Source organism: Ahaetulla prasina, chromosome 2 (genome assembly GCF_028640845.1).
Source record: "Ahaetulla prasina isolate Xishuangbanna chromosome 2, ASM2864084v1, whole genome shotgun sequence".
NCBI lineage: Eukaryota > Metazoa > Chordata > Lepidosauria > Squamata > Colubridae > Ahaetulla > Ahaetulla prasina.
In genome coordinates, this window is record NC_080540.1 from 117,373,864 (window position 1) to 117,395,492 (window position 21,629).

At 43.3% G+C, this 21,629-nt stretch overlaps 1 protein-coding gene across 3 annotated transcripts in view; it reads left to right on the forward strand.

Moving 5' to 3' along the window:
* Positions 1–18,404, forward strand: part of EVI5L (ecotropic viral integration site 5 like) — a 52,645-nt gene extending 34,241 nt beyond the window's left edge. For all 3 annotated transcript variants that reach the window (XM_058169165.1, XM_058169166.1, XM_058169168.1), the window contains 8 exons: positions 11,131–11,271; positions 12,263–12,391; positions 13,097–13,237; positions 13,812–13,970; positions 14,507–14,653; positions 15,287–15,382; positions 15,994–16,089; positions 17,295–18,404. In XM_058169165.1, the coding sequence (XP_058025148.1) occupies positions 11,131–11,271; positions 12,263–12,391; positions 13,097–13,237; positions 13,812–13,970; positions 14,507–14,653; positions 15,287–15,382; positions 15,994–16,089; positions 17,295–17,606 (1,221 nt within the window). In that variant the 3' untranslated portion in view covers positions 17,607–18,404. The remainder of the gene's footprint in view (positions 1–11,130; positions 11,272–12,262; positions 12,392–13,096; positions 13,238–13,811; positions 13,971–14,506; positions 14,654–15,286; positions 15,383–15,993; positions 16,090–17,294) is intronic.
* Positions 18,405–21,629: the final 3,225 nt, after the last annotated feature.

Here is a 21,629-nt window from a genome sequence, read left to right on the forward strand (position 1 = left end):
ACATCTTATAGCAATAACCTGACTGTAAGAAGGACATTTTATCTCTAGTTCCTCTTCTCATGCAATCCTGTGTGCAAGTAAATAAAGACTAGTATAAGTGTCTGAAAAGTACCACAGTATTCCCTTGTGAAATGAACCTAAAAAAAAGTTCCCAAAGGGAAAAAAATTGCCATGCCATTGTAGTCAGGCCTTGCTGTTTCCAATTATTAGTGTATACAATGCTAAGAGGATGCTAAGTGGGCAGATATTTTGAAAGAGAAAAACTATTCCACTCATTTCACATCCTGTGGTGAGGTTTACTAAATCAAAATCTTTCTGTATAGGATGAGATGTGTCATAGCAAGCAACTTTTATGAAGCTGGAGGCCATTCTGTGAATTTATTGTGGGTAGCAAAGGGGATGGTGGGTGGTGTAAAGATGCCAGAGAAGAAGGCAGAGCTTTTACTGGACTGAAAATGCTTTGTGAGTAGGATTTTAAGTATGCTAAGCCTTTGAGTATTTCATTTATCTGTAACGCTGTTTAATTTAGACTTGTGTATTGTATGAATCCGGTTAGCTATGGCTTATTCAATACCTCAGGGTTAAATTTGTTGTATGAATTCAGCCATAGTAAAAATAAAGTTGTGAATAAAAGAAGGCTCATTAACTGAAAGCTAAAGAATACAGAGTTTGGGAACACTTACTCTTGTGTTTAGAGTTGGTTGACAATTGTAATTACTAGGGAGATAGCAGCTGATTTATAGTTGTTGATGTTACAGTTGCAAGACAAAACATAGGCATTCTGATCAGTTTGTATGTTTCAGTAAACAGAAGTTGATATAATTTTATAATATTAAACATGACATTTTCTGCAAATTTGCAGGCATAATATTTAAATATACTTGTTTACAGATTCAGATATTTGAGGGGTAAAATTTTGGACCTTTTCAATTCAGTACTAGTTACTTTTTTAACATTTACATAGCTTTATTGGTTTTCAAAAAATTACAAAGACAAAAGATAAACAAAAAAAGATTTTAAAAAATTAAAAGGCTTGGGGAAGAATAAAGGAAAGTGAAAAAAGGCAGAAAAAAGAAAAATAGAAAAAAAATGACTTGTGTCTTTTTTTGGTCAGAATATAAATAAATATAAATAAAAAATACATCAAACTAAGATTAGCATTTGACTGCTTTATTTCCATAATTCCATATAAATCTGACCTCAGATCCCAAAGTCAACTTCATTTCTTTTAGTTTCTTGCAAAAAGTCCCAAAATGGTTTCGAAGAAAAAATAAAATTTGTCATAGCCTTTTTTTTGGTCAAGGCAGTCAGCTTCATCATTTCTGCCAATTCACCATTCTTCCATTATAGGTATTTGTTTTAACATTAATGTTGTTAGGATTATGGCTTTATTAGGCTTGCATTTAACAAATTGAACAAATATGAGTGAGATCATCAGTGGGTTCGGTGTGAGGTACCAGCTGTATGCGGATGACACCCAGCTGTACTTTTCCACACCGGACCACCCCAACGAAGCCATCGAAGTGCTGTCCCGGTGTCTGGAGGCCGTACGGGTCTGGATGGGGAGAAACAGGCTCAAGCTCAATCCCTCCAAGACAGAGTGGCTGTGGATGCCGGCATCCCGGTACAGTCAGCTAAATCCGCGGCTGACCATCGGTGGCGAGTCATTGGCCCCGATGGAGAGGGTGCGCAACTTAGGCGTCCTCCTGGATGAACGGCTGTCTCTAGAAGATCACTTGACGGCCGTCTCCAGGAGAGCGTTCTACCAGGTTCGCCTGGTGCGCCAGTTGCGCCCCTTTCTGGACCGGGAGGCCCTATGCACGGTCACTCACGCTCTCGTGACGTCTCGCCTGGATTACTGCAACGCTCTCTACATGGGGCTTCCCTTGAAGGGCATCCGGAGGCTGCAGTTAGTCCAGAATGCGGCTGCGCGGGTGATAGATGGAGCCCCCCGTGGCTCCCGCATAACACCCATCCTGCGCAGGCTGCACTGGCTACCTGTGGCCTTCCGGGTGCGCTTCAAGGTTTTGGTGACCACCTTTAAAGCGCTCCATGGCATAGGGCCGGGTTATCTACGGGACCGCCTACTGCGACCAGATACCTCTCACCGACCCGTGCGCTCTCACAGGGAGGGACTCCTCAGGGTGCCGTCAGCTAGGCAGTGTCGTCTGGCGACGCCCAGGGGAAGGGCCTTCTCTGTGGGGGCTCCCACCCTCTGGAACGAACTCCCCCCAGGACTCCGTCAACTTCCAGATCTTCGGACCTTCCGTCGCGAGCTCAAGACTCATTTATTCATCTGTGCAGGACTGGCTTAGATTTTTAAATTTAGAGGGGTTTTAAATTGATTTTAATATTTATATTTCTATTTTTAACAATTAGTATTATTAACTATTGGCATTAGAATAAGTCTTTTAATGATTATTTTAATTTGTATATTGATGTTTTTTATATGCCTGTAAACCGCTCTGAGTCCTTTGGGAGATAGGGCGGTATATAAGTTTAAATAATAAATAATAAATAAAAATATTCTAACCCTTTCAGATTGTGATAGTTGTTCAGTATTCTTCACCAATCTTTGGCTCCTCTAAACAGCTTTTGAAAATGAATAATTCTTACAAAGCAGGAAAAGGATATTTCAAAAATCTCTGAACTCTTCCAACTAGGAATTTGAATTCAGTTGGAAGTTTCATGAAACTGTTGATGTAGTAGGAATATCTAGAAGAAGAAATGTCTTTTTTTTTAATTTATTTATAATTTAATTTCTATACCGCCCTTCTCCCGAAGGACTCAGGGCGATTTACAGCCATATTAAAAACACAGAATATACATAATATAAATAACAAATTTAAAACGAATATTTAATAGGCCTAATTAACTAAAACGGTCAAAGACCGACGTAAAACCCTTTAAAATTTAAAATTATAATTAAAATGCACTTAGGCTAGTCCCGCACGATTAAATAGTAAAGTCTTCAATTCCCGTTTGAAGGTTCGGAGGTCGGGGAGTTGGCGTAACCCCAGAGGTAACTCATTCCAAAGGGCCGGTGCTGCCACAGAGAAGGCTTTCCCCCTGGGGGCCGCCAACCGACATTGTTTGGTCGACGGCACCCTGAGCAGGCCACTCTGTGGGAGCGCACAGGTCGTTGGGAGGCTATTGGTGGCAGAAGGCAGTCTCGTAGATAACCCGGTCCTAATCCATGGAGCGCTTTGAAGGTGGTCACTAACACCTTGAATTGCACCCGGAAGGCTACCGGCAGCCAGTGCAGGCCACGCAGGATAGGTGTTATATGGGAGCAACATGGTGCTCCCTCTATTACCCGCGCAGCCGCATTCCGGACTAGCTGGAGCCTCCTGGTGCTCTTCAAGGGGAGCCCCATGTAGAGAGCATTGCAATAGTCCAGGCAAGAAGTAACGAGGGCGTGAGTGACCGTGCGTAAGGAGTCCCAGTCAAGGAAGGGGCGCAACTGGCGAATCAGGCGAACCTGATAAAATGCTCCCCAGCGACGGCTGTCAGATGTTCTTCTAGGGACAGCCGATCGTCCAGGAGAACGCCCAAGTTGCGCACCATTCCCCTGGGGGCCAAGACTTCACCCCCAACAGTCAGCGAAGGCGTAAGCTGACTGTACCAGGACGCCGGAACCCACAGCCACTCTGTCTTGGTAGGGTTGAGCTGGAGCCTGTTCCTCCCCATCCATACCCGCACGGCCTCAAGACACCAGGCCATCACCTCGACAGCTTCGTTGGGGTGGTTCAGGGTGGAAATGTACAGCTGAGTATCATCAGCGTACAGATGATAATCCACCCCGAAACCACGGATAACCTCACCCAGCGGCTTCATATAGATGTTGAACAGGAGAGGCGAGAGAACCGACCCCTGAGGCACCCCACAAGTGAGGCACCTAGAAGTTGATCTCTGCCCCCCTGCCAACACCGTCTGCGAACGGTCAGAGAGATAGGAGGAGAACCACTGATAAATGGTGCCTCCCTCCCCCAATCCCTCCAACTGCTGCAGCAGGATACCATGGTTGATGGTATCAAAAGCCGCCGAGAGATCTAAGAGGACGAGGACAGAGGAACATCCCCTGTCTTGAGCCCTCCAGAGGTCATCTACCACCAAACCCATCTCCGTTCTGTATCCAGGTGTGAAGCTGGACTGGAACGGATCTAGAAAGACAGATTCCTCCAGGTATTGGGGAAGCTGATATGCCACCACACTCTCAAGAACCTTCGCCAAAAAGCGAAGGTTGGAGACTGGACGATAGTTCACCAATACAGCTGGGTCCAGGGAAGGCTTCTTGAGGAGGGGCCTCACCACCGCCTCTTTCAAGGCGGTGGGGAAAATGCCCCCCAACAAAGAAGCGTTGGTAACTCCCAGGTAGTTGTTGTAACTCCCAGGTACTCGTTGGTAACAGCCTGTCCATGTCATCAGGAGTCACAGGATCAAACTCAGCCCAGGTAATATCCACAAGACTCGTCCCTGTCATCCCGCCCGAATCTATCCAATCAGCATCCAGTCCGTCCCGGATCCGAGCGATTTTTTCGGACAGATACTGTACAAAATCCTCAGCATGTCCCTGCAAGGGGTCCTCCCGAGCCTCCTGCAAAAGCAGGGAGTGGGTCACCCTAAACAGGGTAGTTGGGTGATTATCTGCCAATGCGATAAGAGCGGAGAAATAGTTATGTTTCGCCGTTCTTGTTGTCACTAGATAGGTCTGAATATGTGACCTAACTAGTGTTCGGTTGGATTCGGTGCAGCTGGACCTCCAGACACTTTCTAGGCGTCTTTTCTGACGCTTCATCTCTCTCAGCTCCTTGTTATACCAAGGAGCTGGTCAAGTTTGGCACCGGGTCAGTGGCTGCAAAGGCACGACGCGGTCCAAAGCCCCGGCGGCCGCCTCCTCCCAGGCGGCCACCAGTTCTTCGGCCGAGCGGTGGGCTAATTCCCCAGGCAACGGCCCAAGCTCCGTCAGAAACCTCTCTGGGTCCATCAGAGAGTCTGTTAGAATGGCCCAAACACTGGTACAATATGTGAAGCAGAACCCACAGATTATTGAAAATTATCTACTAAAAAGTCTAACTGACGCTGGAGTAGTCTATCCACCGGTGTACAATATATGTTATGTATACTGCAGTGGTCTGCATAGGAAATGAAATCTTTTCTCTGACATAACCCCCAGATACTAAAATATACAAAATAAGATATCAGAAAACATTTTGGAACAAAGTAGTTTACTAATGAAATCAAAACTGAACTGTCTGCTATTTGGAGAAAAAAGGGTGAAGCATTGGGGGGGGGGGGGCAGAATAATTTAGCAACTATTAACAGAGGTTATCCTTTCAGATTTTGTGGAAGACAATATTGTGCAAATGGAAGAAAGAAAGGATTCAACATTATTTAAATACCAACATTATCTAGAAGCGAATGTCCCATAGTCAGTGAAGAAACTGCAGCTGAGAGAAGCTTGTTGTCTTGCAGAAATATCCAATCCGAAACATAAACCCCAAATCAATGCTAAAATACTTAAAGAAAAGTAAAGGTCTGGGAATCTCTTTCATCATTGTAAAACTGAGTATTACTGAAAATCTGCAGGAGATCTCACACTTGCAAAAAAATAATAATAAATCACTAAATCAGAGATGAAAGAGTTCTGAAAGGAAGAGAGAGGGAGGAAAGTTTTTTGAAATCAAGATCAGAAAAACTCTTAACCAGATAGAGGAAACTTTTGGAATCTGTTATTTCTGCCAAAAGGGGACACTGAAATGATGCCCAAACCCCTGCACCTGCTATAATGTAGTTACTTTTCCTGTAATCTGTTTTTTTTTTAAAAAAACTTCACATTAATTATGCATTCAAATTTGTTAAACAATACTGTGTTAATATAGCTGTATCAACTTTTGCTTATTTGGGAATTCCTTGAAAGATGCATGTCATAGCCTTTTGCGAGTTCTCCAGATTTGACTTAAGTCCCAACACATCAGATACTGCTCGATTTTTTTTTCTTCTCTTAATTCAGCAAGCAGACACAAGCCTCTAGTTTCAGTCTGAGGCAGTATTTTTTCTCCTTCCTCTCTTGTTACATTTACTGATTGATTAGCCAATGAGAAATGGTTGTAAAGTCATAAAGCACAGTAAAATCAGTACAGACTTACTAATAAATGAATAAATTATATTTCTAAGCCAAGAACGTCTTTATCAATTAAAGTAGTTTCCTGCTCCTGGCAAGCTTCATCTTGTTATGTGTGTAGTTAGAGGGTTGTCTTTCTATTGAATACTACGGTATTATTTCTGTATTCCTATTCCTACTTCCTACTGGGGGTGCCGTGGCTCAGTGGTTAAAGACATTGAGCTTGTCCACTGGAAAGCTGACAACCTGGGTTCAAGACCTGAGCGCTGCGTGATGGGGTGAGTTCCCATTATTTGCCTCAGCTCCTGCCCACTTAGCAGTTTGAAAGCCTGCAAATGCAAATAGATAAATAAGTATCACTTTAGTGGGAAGGTAACAGCATTCTGTGCACATAGGCATATAGTCATGCTGGCCACCTGATCATGGAAATGTCTTCAGACAACGCTGGCTCTCTCGGCTAAGAAACTGAGATGAGCACCATCCCCTAGAGAGGGACATGACTAGACAGGAGAAACCTTTACCTACTTCTGTTTAGCGGGAAATTATGCTACATGACATTGTTTCCTTCTGTTTAAAAATTACATTCTCACTTCTGGTAGGGTATGACTCCCCTTCCACATCTTCCTCAGTTTCCTGCACACCATTTTTAGAATTGTTCCACAACGATTCCTCCTGTTCTTCAGGTGAACCCTGCTCCACTTCTAAGAATCTTAGCCCAACCTTTTTTTTTTAACTAACAACAGCCCTTCAGTAGCCAGTACTGTATAGATCTATCTTGTTTGTGCCAGACCTTATACCTCCATCTCCTTTCCCTTTCCCTTTCTAATGTTCCTTTTGTTTTTAAGGCTCCACCTTTCTTTTCCCTCTGCTACCCTAGCAGAAATACACACACTACTGACTACAAAGAACCAACAGTTGCATGTGGGTGCGTATGTGATAGGATGTTACAGAAACACTGGCAATTGCAGACTGCCATGATTCAACTTGAGCAAGATAAACTTTGCATGGAACTTAATTATTTAAGGGGATTAGGGCATTAATTCCCTTAAATTAATTAATTAATTAATTAATTAAATCAATTTATTATAATTAGTTAATTAATTAACTAATTAGGGCACTAGAGTCGGCAACGACTAGCACGTATGTGCGACAGGAACCTTTATCTTTACCTTAGGGCACTGGAGGCTAAAACATACAATGAATGGTTGCAAGTACTCAGCATGCCTAGTCTAGACCAGGGGAGATGTGATAGCAGTGTTCCAATACTTGAGGGGCTGCCACAGAGAGGAAGGGGGTCAAGCTATTTTCCAAAGCACCTGAAAGCCAGACAAGGAATAATGGATGGAAACTGATCAAGGAGAGATTCAACCTAGAAATAAGGAGAAATTTTCTGATGGCGAGAGCTTGCCTTCAGAAGTTGTGGGAACTTCATCACTGGAAGCTTTCAAGAAGAGACTGGACTGCCATTTGTCAGATTCCAGTGTAGGGATTTCTGTTTGGGCGGGGGGGTTGGACTAGAAGACCTACAAGGTCCCTTCCAACTCTGTTAATACGGGTTTAAGAGAGATCTAAAAAATCTGTTGTTAAATCCGTATAGTTTGAGATCAAAACTGATTAAAAATGAATCTAGCATGATGCAGTTCAGTAATTTTATCCAGTGTACACTGTACAGAATATTCCTACTCAGGTGTGAGGTAGATGTCATTTTTAAATAATGCTGTTTATTACTTCAAATGTGGTGAATTAACCCACTGAAAAATCCATTTCTCCATTCCTCAGATGGGAAATAGTACAGTTGTAACAAAAAGAGACCTCCATGCACATTTTTGTTACGTTCCACTGAGTGTTCTTTGGAGGAACAATAACTTTAAATTCCCAATTCTCTTTTTACCATTGTTTCTATGCTTAATGTCTATAGTAGCAAAAATTGTTTTCATTTCTTGATGCCTAGTTCAATCTTCTATTATAAAATTAAAGGTATTAAGAGGTATAAGCTGGAGGGAACATAAACTCCTGGTTTTCCTTCAGCTAAATATCAGTTAAAATGAGGATCTTCTTAACTTATAGTAGAATTGATTCTTAGCTGGGCAGTTATTTTGAGGAGCCACAACCAAGCCACCTTTGATTTTGAATAAATGATATGGGTGATGGAAGGATAATGAGATATGAAAATAGGTCTTGCTAACAATTCATGCAAATACCTACACAAACTTATTTTTTTTTTATTTTGCAATGGAAATCTTCTGGAATGTTTGATTCTGGAGTGGAGCTTTTTGGTTGAAGGCTAGTTCTGAAAAAGGAGGAGGAATCACTGCACGTGGCAACTGCTGTGAGTTAACGCACAGTAAATTGTTGGTTTTAATGTGATGAAAGAATGCCATCCGCACATTGAAGTTTGCTGTAGTTAGGCCATCTGCCCAGGACCAAGCCTGACTTAAGCCTGTTTTTTTAAGGCTAGTGTCCCTGATGATAGTGCAGTGAGAGTTAATCATCAATGAAGATGTAAGCAATTTTGCCCTTTCTGCTATATATGAAGAACATATTTTGCTGATATATCTCAAAAATGGTATTGGAAACAGGGCTACAAGCTTTTAAAATATCCAAATAATGCATTATTTCAGTCATATTTTGATGATAAAAATATGCCAAGCCATATTCAGGGGGAAGCCCCCTCCCCATGATATCCACCTGTGTTTCTCCTGAATGTGATATGGCAGATCACGTATTTAGGTTTAGAAAAGTATTCACTAAAGCTTGTACAGAATGCCTTCCAATGTTGAAATGACAGTGCTGTTGGCAAATCACCTTTGTTTACTCTATTAAAACAGATCTACTTTAAACTTTTCTTTTAAATTTGGTGTAGAAGTGAATTATGATCATTACAAATTATATTACAAAGTCACTGGGTGCCTTGGGTGAATTAAATTAGGCTGAAATATTCTCAAGTATTATGGCTATAAGCCTAAATTTTTGTTTTCAGCTCATTAGAAAAATAACTGTAATACATTTAAAGATCTACATATGAAATTTTAATATCCAGTGCATTTGAATAAGGAATAAGATATGCTTCTAGGAGACCCAGATCTTTCATGCGTTCACTACAGTCATTTTTTTTTCAAAAGTAACCTTCTTTTATTCATCAATCCATCAAGTGGCCCAATTTAACTATCTCCTTTGACATTTCACTTAGCAAAGTCCTTAACAATTTTGCCATGTTACTCTGAAATGTTTGTGAAGTGTGAAGAAAATATAGCACCTTTTCCCTTTGATTTCATTTCTTTGAAAGGCAGAGATTAGAGAGCTTGGTGCCATCACTTCCAACTATAAATAAAGCCTATCTCTATAAATCTATTGCATTGATTTTTTTTCTTGCAGAAATAGATCTGCACATGAAGACTGAGTTACTACGAGTAGAGTATTAGTCTTAAAGCTAGTATTGCTCTAACACAGCTTTCCTCAGTCTAAATGCCCTCCAGATCAATCACAAATCCCAGAATTCTTCTGCCAGTAACTTGACTGGGGATGGTTGCCCTATTATTAGAATAACCAACCCAAACGTGATTGATTTTCTGCTGTGCTACTGAATCTATTTGGCTTTTTGCAAATTACTTTTGTAATCCAGACAGCATGTCTGAGAATAAGTTCTATTTAAATTTTGAATAATATTTTCATACTTAACTTAAAAGAAAGAAATCCTGAATGGGGTAGCCTTTGATATCTTTCACAACTAGCCATGCTTGCTGGAGCAACAGGAATTTGAGTATAACAACAAAAAGTCAACAGATTTCCTGTGCTTTAGAAAATATGACTGTATTTGAAGAACACTAGTATCTACATGAATTTATAAGAAGTTGAAGCATACTGGTATGAATTACTTTTTTAAATTGATACAAGCTATTTAATACTTCAAATTAATGTGTGAGTCTCTTCAGATCTTGATTATTTGTCCTTGTTTTGTTCTTTGATCCTTGTCATGCAAACTATCTCTGTTTCTCCAAAGATAGAGCAAGGTTTTTCAAGCTGGGTTCCCTGACCACTAGGGTCCAATGGAAACTCGATGAAGTTTTGTGAGAGCAAGGAAAAAATGTCAGATGACTTTAATGCATGAATAAACTAATTATTACAAATGCATGCTTTGGCTCATTGCCAGTTTTCTAATCTCTAAAACTTTGCCTCTTGATCAAGGGAATCAGGTTTTTTTAAATTAACAGATTTTATGGCTGAAAAATAATCTGTGGTAGAATCTTAAATTTCAAGAGTCTGTACTAAATTCTCGTTGAGCTTGTGGGCTGCGAGTTGTACTTATTGGGAATTTGCAAATTTGGGGATGCTAGGGATGGTGCAGAAATCAAGCAAAAGATGGACAATATGGGCTTCCAGTTATCATAGAAGAGTATGGGTCAGGCAGGAGAGCAGTCCAAATGCCCTCTATATAATCTTCTCACCCTTCACTTTTCACCGTGAAACTTCAGAGGATTAGAAAGTTAGTCTCCCTTTTTAAGGCATTGTTTTGCCTTAACAGTGAAGGCTTAGGATACTTTCAAATGGATAGTATTGATCATTTTGAGCTCGGACCGCTTTCAGATTGGTCAGAACAGCTTTGAGACAATTTTTCTTCAAGCCCAAGCAGGGTGTTTTGAACTCAGATATTTTGAATTTGAAACCCTTTGAGCACATATCAGCAATAATCACTCTTACTTGCTTTATGATATGGTTCTGATTCTGAACATAACTCATTACTCATTCTGAAAAGTCTTGAGTCAAACTTCAGGTAAAACTATTTTAAGATGTATGAGCAGTGGAAATGTCTTCTTGTATTATACTAGAGTGACACTTCAGAATGCTGAAGTTTAGTGAGGATGCGAAAGTTTTGTTTTAAATCTAACTGTATTCATCTTACTATCATCAAACAAATGCTTCTTTTGTTTTGCTGTTCATAAAGAAACCCCACATGAATGTCACTGTCTTGAAAGAAAAAAAACAGCTTTGAGTCTTCTCTTCTTTAGGGCCAAGTTACCCGTGCACAGGAGGCTGAAGAAAATTACATTATCAAGCGGGAGCTGGCAGTTGTGAAGCAACAATGCTGCTCTGCCACAGAGAATTTGCAGAAGGCGCGAAGCACCATTCAGCAACTTCAGGACCAACAAGTAACTATAAGAATGGAAGATACACGAAGTGAAAGGGGATGTATGATGAAGGGGGGTACATAGAGGTGAAATTACATGCAAGTGCCCAGTTGGTTAAACCACAGGCTTTTAAAATTCATGTGACTTGTATTGTGGGGGACGCCTGGAACGGACAAGTCTAGAGATTACCATTCCCATGACAATTTGTTAGAACAGGCTATATACAAAGCTATATATTTTACTGGGGTGATTTTGTCAGGTTTTTTTCTTGAGATCAGTCACACCAATGCAGGGCTTTCTTTTGCTCTTTTCCCAGTATTAGATTTAGAGAAGATTGTATCTACTCCGAGTCTTGCTTGAATAGCTGTCCTACTTTAGTCTTTTCCTTAACCTGGTGCATCTGAATGTGTCAAAAATAAACTCCTAACCCCAGCTTTTATGCCCATTAGAGATCTTGGCTGCTAAGATGACTTATCGTATGAAACATCCCAAGAGCACCAAATTGAGGAAGCCCCATCTAGAAAAAGAATTACACCTGGTTATTCCTAATAATTATAACCTATGATTGAAGACCAAATTTGAGAGTTCTATGCATAAGTCTCCTGAAATGAAAAAAGGGACAACTGAACTGTAATTCACAAGGAGGCCATGGTTTTTATAGAGCAGAGTAATTTTATCCTCTTTTTCCATGGACTATAATTTTATTTGCAGTCAGTCATCCTCCCTGCACTGCTTTTTTCTTTCAAAAAGATACAGCAACTAAAAAAGAGTAGTTTGTTTAGAAGAACGGCTTTCAGGAAAAGCCTTAAGCGTCTCTTTTCTTTGCTCTCTTTATTGGCATCCCTTTAAAATAACCCATTCAGAGTATTTATAAGTTACCTACCTTTCAATTTATGCATTTCTGGCTTCTAATTGTAGAAATTAGAGTTGGTTACAATTAAAATTATAGGAATGTTAGCACTCATTCATTCCTGGTTTCCATTGATTCACTAACATTTCTTTTACTCTGTAGGGAAATCCCCGCTACTCTGAGGAATTTGTGAGCCACCTAGAAACAGAACTGGAGCAATCCCGCTTGAGGGAATCTGAGACTCTGGGTGCTCTTAAAGAGATGCAGGATAAAGTTCTGGACATGGAAAAGGTATCTTTTCTTCCAAAGACTGATACAGAAGCACACAAGTGTTAGAAAATAACTATGGCAGGATTCCAGATAGCAGTATTTGAATTAGCTAAAGTTTAAGAATAGATGCTTTGATAGAGTCTTCTCTGCATCGTGAATTTTGATGAAGATTGCAGCAAAAGCTTAGATTTATTCGTTCCAGCAAGTAAAAGTTGCAGGACTGCTTTTTCCTTCCCCCCTGTTCTATTAGGACAGGGCTGTCAAACTCGTGGCCTGCAGGCCAGATGCGTCAAATGCCGGCCACACCTGGTTTAGCCAAGGGGGGAAAAGTCCCGATATGTCATGTGACGCCACCATATTAACGCAAATTTGACACCCCTGTATTAGAAGTATCCCCTTTTATTCTTTGTGGTAACATATTTACCTGTAACAAATAACAATTTTGAAGACATGTATAATTTTGTGTTGGGAAAGCAAACAAAGGCAGCCTCTGTGTGCAGATCATAGGTCCTTTGGTAGAATGTCTAGAACCATCTTCAACCATTCAGTGCTACTGGACAGTTCTGGGGCCTAAAGCAGCAACACTGCTGGGTGGAAATATGAAGAAGGAGGGACAGATGTGCTTGAGTTGCATAGGGAGACCTAACAGGCCAGAGGTTCTTCTGTCTCTGCAGTGGCATACCTAAAGAGGTATATAGTGTTAATACTAAATCATCTCCTTTTCAGAAAAACAGTTTGCTTCCAGATGAAAACAATGTAGCCCGTCTACAGGAAGAACTGAAGGCTATGAAGTTGCGGGAGTCTGAGGCAATGAAATCCTTCAGAGAGCTGCAACAGCAAGTGAAGGAGCTCAATGACAATTGGCAGGTATGCTGTAGTTGAAGGATGCTATATACCTGATAACACCTCCCTTGTTGGGCCTTGTTGCCCAGGTTCATGGTTTTAATGAAAATCTTTGTATAGAAGGCTCTTGGATCTTTAGCAGTTAATAAGTAGTATTTTTGGGATTGTAAATGTTTAGATAACCACTAGATGGCAATAAGTGACTAGAAATTCTTGTATCTCCCTGCTACCATCTACTGGCCATCAGGGTTTTATAGCCTAGATTTGGGAGTTCCAGGAGTTTATAAAATATGATTTGATGCATAAATCACTTTAAGGAACAAGATCCTAAATATTTGATAAAGCAGCAATGTGTTTATGGTTACAGGTGAGAGAACCTGGTATAGCACATAATTTTTTATGTTATGGATTGTTCCCAATTTCTTCCTATAGGATTGAAAAAGTCTCTCTCAGATCTTGGAGCAAAATGGGTTGTCACTGTACATGGTGGATCAACAAATATTAAGCATGTGTTGAGGAAACTGGTACCTTGGAACCCCTGGATCCCATATACCTGTGCCTAGATTTGCAGATAATTGTTTGGCTGCCTTTGCTTTAGGCCCATCTGAGCAGGACCGGAGGGCGGTGGAAGGACTCTCCACGAAAGAACACAATAAATGATCTCCAAGATGAACTGATGAATCTCCGTCTGCGTGAGACACAGGCTCAGGGTGAGGTCCGGGAGTTGCGTCAAAGAGTGGTAGAGCTTGAAACCCAGGTGAGGATATGACAATTGTGGTACTTCTCCCAATTAAGAGTATTTCTGAGTCTAGACAGTTATGGCTAGACTTTATAAGATCTTTCTAGCTCTAATTTCTTTCTTTCTAACTATATCATAGCTATAGCAATCCTTCCTTTTTTTAAAAACGTGCAGTTTTATATTGAATGTGGAACTGCAAAGTTTTTCACGCATAAGGAATTATCTATACGTATCTATATGAGTGTGCACACACATTGGGCAACAAATTCAATAATGTAGTTATTTATTTGAGCTTTATCATGCCTTTATTGCTTTATAAGTAACTCAAGGCAGCAAACATACAAAATATTCCTTTCTCCGCCTATTTTCCCAATAACAGTAACCCTGGGGGGGGAGAGGTTGGGCTGAAAGGGTGTAACTGGCCCAGCCAGCTTTCATGGCTAAGGTGGAACTAGAACTCACAGTTTCCTGCTTTCCAGGCCAGCTTAACCATTACACCAAAGTGGCTCAATGGGTTTCAAGGGTATCAACGGCCCCTAATTCTCCTTTTCTAGGATCAGATTCACAGCAACCTCCTCAATCGGATGGAACAGGAGTGTTCTGGGCTGCATGAAAAGGTGCAGTATCTCACCGCCCAAAACAAAGGGTTGCAGACTCAGTTGAGTGAGACCAAGCGCAAGCATGCTGAATCTGAGTGCAAGGTGAGTTTGCCCTTTCAACCAGAGGTGGGTTTCAGCAGGTTCTGACCAGTTCTGGAGAACCGGTAGTAAAAGTTCTGAGTGGCCCCGCCCCCACCTATTCTCTGCCTCCCGAGTCCCAGCTGATCGGGAGGAAATGGGGATTTTGCAGTAACCTTCTCCTGGAGTGGGGCGGGAATGGAGATTTTACAGTATCCTTCCTCTGCCACACCCACCAAGCCATGCCCACCAAGCCACACCACAAGAACCGGTAGTAAAAAAATTTGAAACCCACCACTGCTTTCAATAGTACCAAGGCATGTGGCTTTCCCACAGAAAACGAGTCAGGCTTGCTCAGTTGCTTCTCAAAGGTAAGGAGCTCCAAACAGATTTCTGAACTGTAAAACTAAGCTTGTTTTTAGCTTTGGGATGTTGGAATTACCTGGCACTAGTGCACACAGTATGCAAACCTTCTTACTGTCAAAATGACCCAAATCATGACTTTCAGATAGTGAAATTTGTGACTCGGCATGGGTTTAAATGGTATCTGTAGCTGCCACGAGGAATTCTAGGAATTCAGACTTTTTTTCTGTTCTGCATGTCATGCAGATTTCAATCTGATGGGTTTCTACCATTGGTTTGTATTCTCTCTTACAGAGCAAAGAAGAAGTTATGGCTGTTCGTCTGAGAGAAGCTGATAGCATGGCTGCTGTTGCAGAGATGCGGCAGAGGGTTGCTGAACTGGAAATTCAGGTTCGGGGAGAGTAACCAGCGGGTGTCCTTTTCAGCCACAAGTGAAACAAGGGCCAACAGCGAGTCGCATCTGAAAAGAAAAAGCAAATGCTCTTGCACTAAGCTAGTGAATGATCTCCTGAACTAACTTCTCTGTGTATCCGTTGAAAGGTCTGATAATAATATATATAGACTAGAGAAAAGACTGAGAAGTATCAGATACCTGAAGAGTTATCCCACAATGGTTGTTTTCCTTTGCCAGAGTTCTTCAAACTCATTGGCTGAAAAATAATCTCCCATATTGCCCCAGTGCACGACTGTCAAACTTGTGGCATCACATTGTTGTCACGTGACGTTTCGCAACGTATTTTCCCTTCTCAGAGCTGGGGTGGGCATGGCCTGTGTGTTACACATTTGGCCCACAGGCCACCAGTTTGATACCCCTGCTCTAGTGGATCCTGCACTGGGAAGCAGAAAAAATAGTGGACTAGATGGTCTCTAAAATCCCTTCAACAATAGTTTAGTTATTTATGCAGGTTGTGAAATAATATATGGGCTGGGCTAAGGTCTGAAGCACTTGTGCCCTCTTCTCCAACCAATTATCATTTTTATCCCTCTCTTTTAACATGCAGAGAGAAGAAGGAATGATCCAAGGTGAACTCAACAATTCTGATGCCTCGCAATACATCCGTGAACTCAAGGAGCAGATTGATGAACTCAAGGCAGAGGTAAGCCCAACCTAGTGGGAGAAAACCACGGAGGAGTTTCAGATATACTGTGTTATTATCCTTTAGTAAATCACAGCTATTGTTTCTACACGAAATACAGGCGCTATGAGCAATGCAACTATGAATTCTCTCTCTCTCTCTCTCTCTCTCTCTCTCTCTCCCTCCCTCCCTCCCTCCCTATGTTTTCTGAGGTTTTCGCGGGTGTTTGTATGTAGGTCTTTGGTTATTCGGGTTTTCTCCCGCGTAAAATTGGAAGTGTCTTGGCGACGTTTCGACGAAGTCTCATTCGTCATCTTCAGGCTTCAGCTTCATGCTTCTGGGAGCAATGTGTGATTGCAGCTGTTTCTTCCTTTTTAACTGCTAGTGGGGGTTTGAACTGATTGGGTGGGAGCTTGGCTGTGCTCTGATTGGATGGGGGTTTTTTGTGCCCAGCCAATCAGAGCACAAAAAAAAACCCCATCCAATCAGAGCACAGCCAAGATCCCACCCAATCAGTTCAAACCCCCACTAGCAGTTAAAAAGGAAGAAACAGCTGCAATCACACATTGCTCCCAGAAGCACGAAGCTGAAGCCTGAAGATGACGAATGAGACTTCGTCGAAATGTCGCCAAGACACTTCCAATTTTACGCGGGAGAAAACCCGAATAACCAAAGACCTATATATATATATTATATATATATATTATAAATATATATTATATTTATATATATATGTAAATCAAATAGTATCAGTTTGAACTATATTAGTACAGTAGCAGCCAGACTTTGTCAAGTACAGATCAGTTTTCTATTGAAAAAGAAACCCCACATAAACAAACCCCTTCTTTCACTTGTGGCTGAAAATGTCATGTTAGAAGACACAAAGTTCAAAGGCCCCATGTCATGTGATTTAAACATCTGTTTTCTGACTTAAGAATGCATCTCTTTAGGTTTGTAAAATAATTTAGAGAGAAATGAAGTAGGTTGCTACTGTTGCCATTTTATGCTTGAGGTGCCTTGCCAATCCAAGGAAAAAGAGGATATCTCTATACAACCTCACACTTCTAGTAAATCTTAAGCCAAGGCATAGCTTCTGTTACATCATAGCAGGAATTTTCCTTATTTTTTCCTAAATCCAAGCTATTCCAGAGCTTAAGCGGGTTTCGTAGTGCTGAATGCCAAGCCATCGTGGCTGCCCCAGTGTCTTCTCTTTCTCTCTCCTGCAGATTCGGCTAATGAAAGGACAGAAGCCTTTTGAGGACTCTATGGGTTTTGATGGTATACATATTGTGAGTCATCTGGCAGTGGACGATGACTCACTACATTCTTCAGATGAGGAATTGCTGACCAGCCCTATGGTAGTGGGTGCCCTGCAGGATGTTTTGTATCCACTGTCTCCTCACAACACACACTTTCTGCATGGGGCTGAAAGCTCTGGTAAGGAGAGTGATGGCACCACAGATAGCGACCCAGATGACCCTACCTCTGCCACTGAGGCCAACGGTGAGATCATCTTTGCAGAGGCCCTGGGCAAATGAGGAGTGATGCTGCCGTCCCAGCTCAGTCAGTTGAGCCACTGGCCATGTTGTACTGAGACGTCAGGGATCAGATGTAACTGAGTCTTCGGCCCATTGAGTGTCCTGGCTCAGATGCAGCATGGAGTGCCCCACATGAACAGTACGGATTGTTATCAGCACTGCCTTTTTTTCAGCTTTGCCACTGGGAGTTAAAATCCAAATCCAGGTATTGGCCTCATCCACGTCCTGCTTTCCACACTTTTTTTTTTCCTTCTCTACACAAAGATTTGCACAGATGAGGACTGTGAAGGGGCAGCAGAAGCAATCAATCCACTGATCACTAAAATGCAGCCCAGCTGTGTTCCGTCTCTGTCTCCTTGCTGTGCTTGGAGAAGGGAAAGGGGTTGGTCTTCCCTTTATTTATATTTGTCTCCTAGCATGCTGCTCTGCATCCAGAGGAGAAAACGGAGTGCCTGCATACTTGTTTGTAATTTTCCACCCTGGAAAAGGACAGGAAGGAGAAATGAGCTTCTGAAGAGGTTATTTGTTCTGGTGAGGGAGATAATATTTTTGTTGCTGTTTATTATTTATTTTTAGAGTGCAATTAGTAGTCCAGATCTTTGAAAAGTTCAATGGTTTTGAGGGCTTTTATATGGAGGAGCCAAAATTGTTTCTGTACGTGATCATACAACATTTTCTATTTAATTAAAAGGGATATGCTTTACTAACTCCACTTTTATATCATATTTTCAAACTCTGATTTTTGCAGCATTATGGCTCAGTGCCTAATTGGCTCGGATAGGAAGACAGTCCATCAGTGCACGTGTACATGCGTGCACATATACAAACCTATGTAATTTGGAGGGGGGACATATGTTAGTAAGCTGCTACTTGATTCATGAGATCAGTATTAATTGCTAAACTATCAGGCAGCTGAGAATTCGACAAAGTTACTATGTGGCAAGAGACGAATCCTGTGAAATGTCTAGATAGCTGATTCTGCCAAGATAATAAAAATGAAGGCCCTTCAGGGCTCAAATTTGAATTACACATCAAGTAAAAATGAATTTCCTAATATGTTTGCCTCCAAACATTATTAGGGTCGGGATAGCAAGGGAGAACCCACAGGAAAGTTATGCTTAACCCTTGTGCGTTTACTGATTTATTTATTTATTTATTTATTTTATTTAATTTTTTATACCGCCCTTCTCCCGAAGGACTCAGGGCGGTGTACAGGCATAATAAAAACCAGCAATACAATATACAAATTTAAAATCCCATTTAAAAAACTTATTTAAATTAGCCCAATGATTAAAATTTACTCTACTAAAACCCCATATAAAATTAATAAATTTAAAATTTAAAATCCCAATTTAAGCCAGCCCCGCGCGGATAAAAAGGTGAGTCTTGAGTTCGCGACGAAATGTCCGAAGGTCAGGAATTTGGCGTAAGCCGGGAAGCTCGTTCCAGAGTGTGGGAGCCCCACAGAGAAGGCCCTTCCTGGGGCCGCCAGCCGACATTGTTTGGCGGACGGCACCCTGAGAAGTCCCACTCTGTGGGAGCGTACGGGTCGGTGGGAGGCGTATGGTAACAGCAGGCGGTCCCGTAAGTACCCAGGTCCTAAGCCATGGGCGCTTTAAAGGTCGTAACCAACACCTTAAAGTGCACCCGAAGGCCACAGGCAGCCAGTGCAGTCTGCGCAGGAGGCGGTGTTACATGGGAGCTACGTGTAGCTCCTCTATCACCCGCAGCTGCATTCTGGACTAACTGAAGCCTCCGAGCGCACTTCAGGGGAGCCCCATGTAGAGAGCATTACAGTAATCCAAGCGAGAGGTAGCAGGCGCATGAGTGACCGTGCATAAGGCATCCCGATCAAGGAAGGCGCAACTGCGGACCAGGCGAACCTGGTGGAAGGCCCTCCTGGAGACGGCCGTCAAATGATCTTCAAGCGACAGCCGATCATCCAGAAGGACACCCAAGTTGCGCACCCTATCCTTTGGGGCCAGTAACTCGCCACCAACAGCCAGCCGCGGCTGCAGCTGACTGAATCGGGGTGCCGGCATCCACAGCCACTCCCTCTTGGGGGGATTAAGCTTGGGCCTGGTTCTCCCCATCCAGACCCGTACAGCCTCCAAACACCGGGACAGCACTTCAACAGCTTCATTGGGGTGGTCCGGGGTGGAAAGGTACAGCTGAGTGTCATCAGCGTACTGCTGGTATCTCACCCCGAAACCACTGATGATCTCACCCAGCGGCTTCATGTAGATGTTGAACAGCAGGGGCGAGAGAATCGACCCTGAGGACCCCACAAGTGAGGCCCTCGCGGTCGACCTCTGCCCCCTGTCAACACCGTCTGCGACCGGTCGGAGAGATAGGAGGAGAACCACCGATATCGGTGCCTCCACTCCCAATCCTCCAACCGGCGCAGCAGGATACCATGATCGATGGTATCGAGCGCCGCTGAGAGGTCTAATAGGACCAGGGCAGAGGAATATCCCTGTCCCTGGCCCTCCAGAGATCATCCACCAATGCGACCAAAGCTGTCTCCGTGCTGTATCCGGGTCGGAAGCCGGACTGGAGCAGGTCTAGATAGACATCTTCATCCAGGTGTTGGGGCAGCTGTCGCGCCACGGCACTCTCTACAACCTTCGCAACAAAGCGAAGGTTGGAACTGGGCGATAATTAGCCAAAATAGCTGGGTCCAAAGAGGGCTTCTTAAGGAGGGTCTCACCACCGCCTCTTTCAAGGCGGCAGGAAAACCCCATCCAACAAAGCGTTGATAATCCTCTGGAGCCAGCCTCGTGTCACCGCCTGAGTGGCCAGTACCAGCCAGGAAGGGCACGGGTCCAGTAAACATGTCGTGCCGTGAAGCCTCCCCAACAACCTGTCCACGTCCTCGGGAGCCACAGGGTCAAACTCATCCCAAATGTGCTCAACAAGACGTGCCTCCTCTCCCTCGCTTGGATCATCCCAAATTCGGTCCAGACCGTCCCTCAGCTGAGCGATTTTATCGTATAGATAACCACTAAACTCCTCGGCTCGTCCCTGCAAAGGGTCATCCCGCACCTCCTGATGTAGGAGAGTGGGTCACCCGAAACAGGGCGGCCGGGCGGTTATCTGCCGGCGCAATGAGGGTGGGCGTAGGGCGCCTCGCTTCCCTCATTGCCACTAGGTAGGTCCTAGTATAGGTCCTAACTAGTGTCCGATCAACCGGGCGACTGGACCTCCAGGTGCTCTCTAGGCGTCTTCTCCGGCGTTTCATCTCCCTCAGCCCCTCGGAGAACCAAGGGGCCGGACGAGATCTCGCCGGGTCAGAGGCCGCAAAGGCGCGACACGGTCCAGGGCCCGGCGCGGCCTGCTCCCAGGCCACGACCAGTTCCTCAGTCGTGCCGTGGGCCAGATCCTCAGGAAATGGCCCAAGCTCCGTCTGGAACCTCTCAGGGTCCATCAGGCGCCTGGGGCGGAACCACCGTATAGGTTCCGTCTCCCTGCGGTGGTGAATAGCGGTTCGGAAGTCTAGGCGAAGGAGAAAATGATCCGACCATGACATTGGTTCTGTTACTAAATCATCTAATACCAGATCATTTAACCACTGTCCAGAGATAAAAATCATATCTAGCATGCCTCCCCCTGTGTGCGTAGGGCCATCATTTACTCGAATCAGGTCCAAGGCCGTCATGGAAGCCTGGAACTCCCGAGCTGCCGTTGATGACAGGCCAACAGATGGCAAGTTGAAATCCCCCATAACTATAAGTTTGGGGGTCTCACCCGCCACAGCAGCCAGTACCTCCAACAGCTCGGGCAGGGCTGTGGTCACGCAGCAAGGAGCCAGGTACGCGATCACCAAGCCCAACTGATTCCTATAGCCCCAGCGCACACAGAGGGATTCGCAGCCAGCAATCTGAGGAACAGTGGTCTCCCTCGGCTCTAGATCTTCCTTAATAACAACCGCCACCCCCCCACCCCTACCTTGGACTCTCGGCTGATGAAATGCTCGGAAGCCTGGAGGGCACATCTCAACAAGGGGGACCCCCCCCTCAGGGC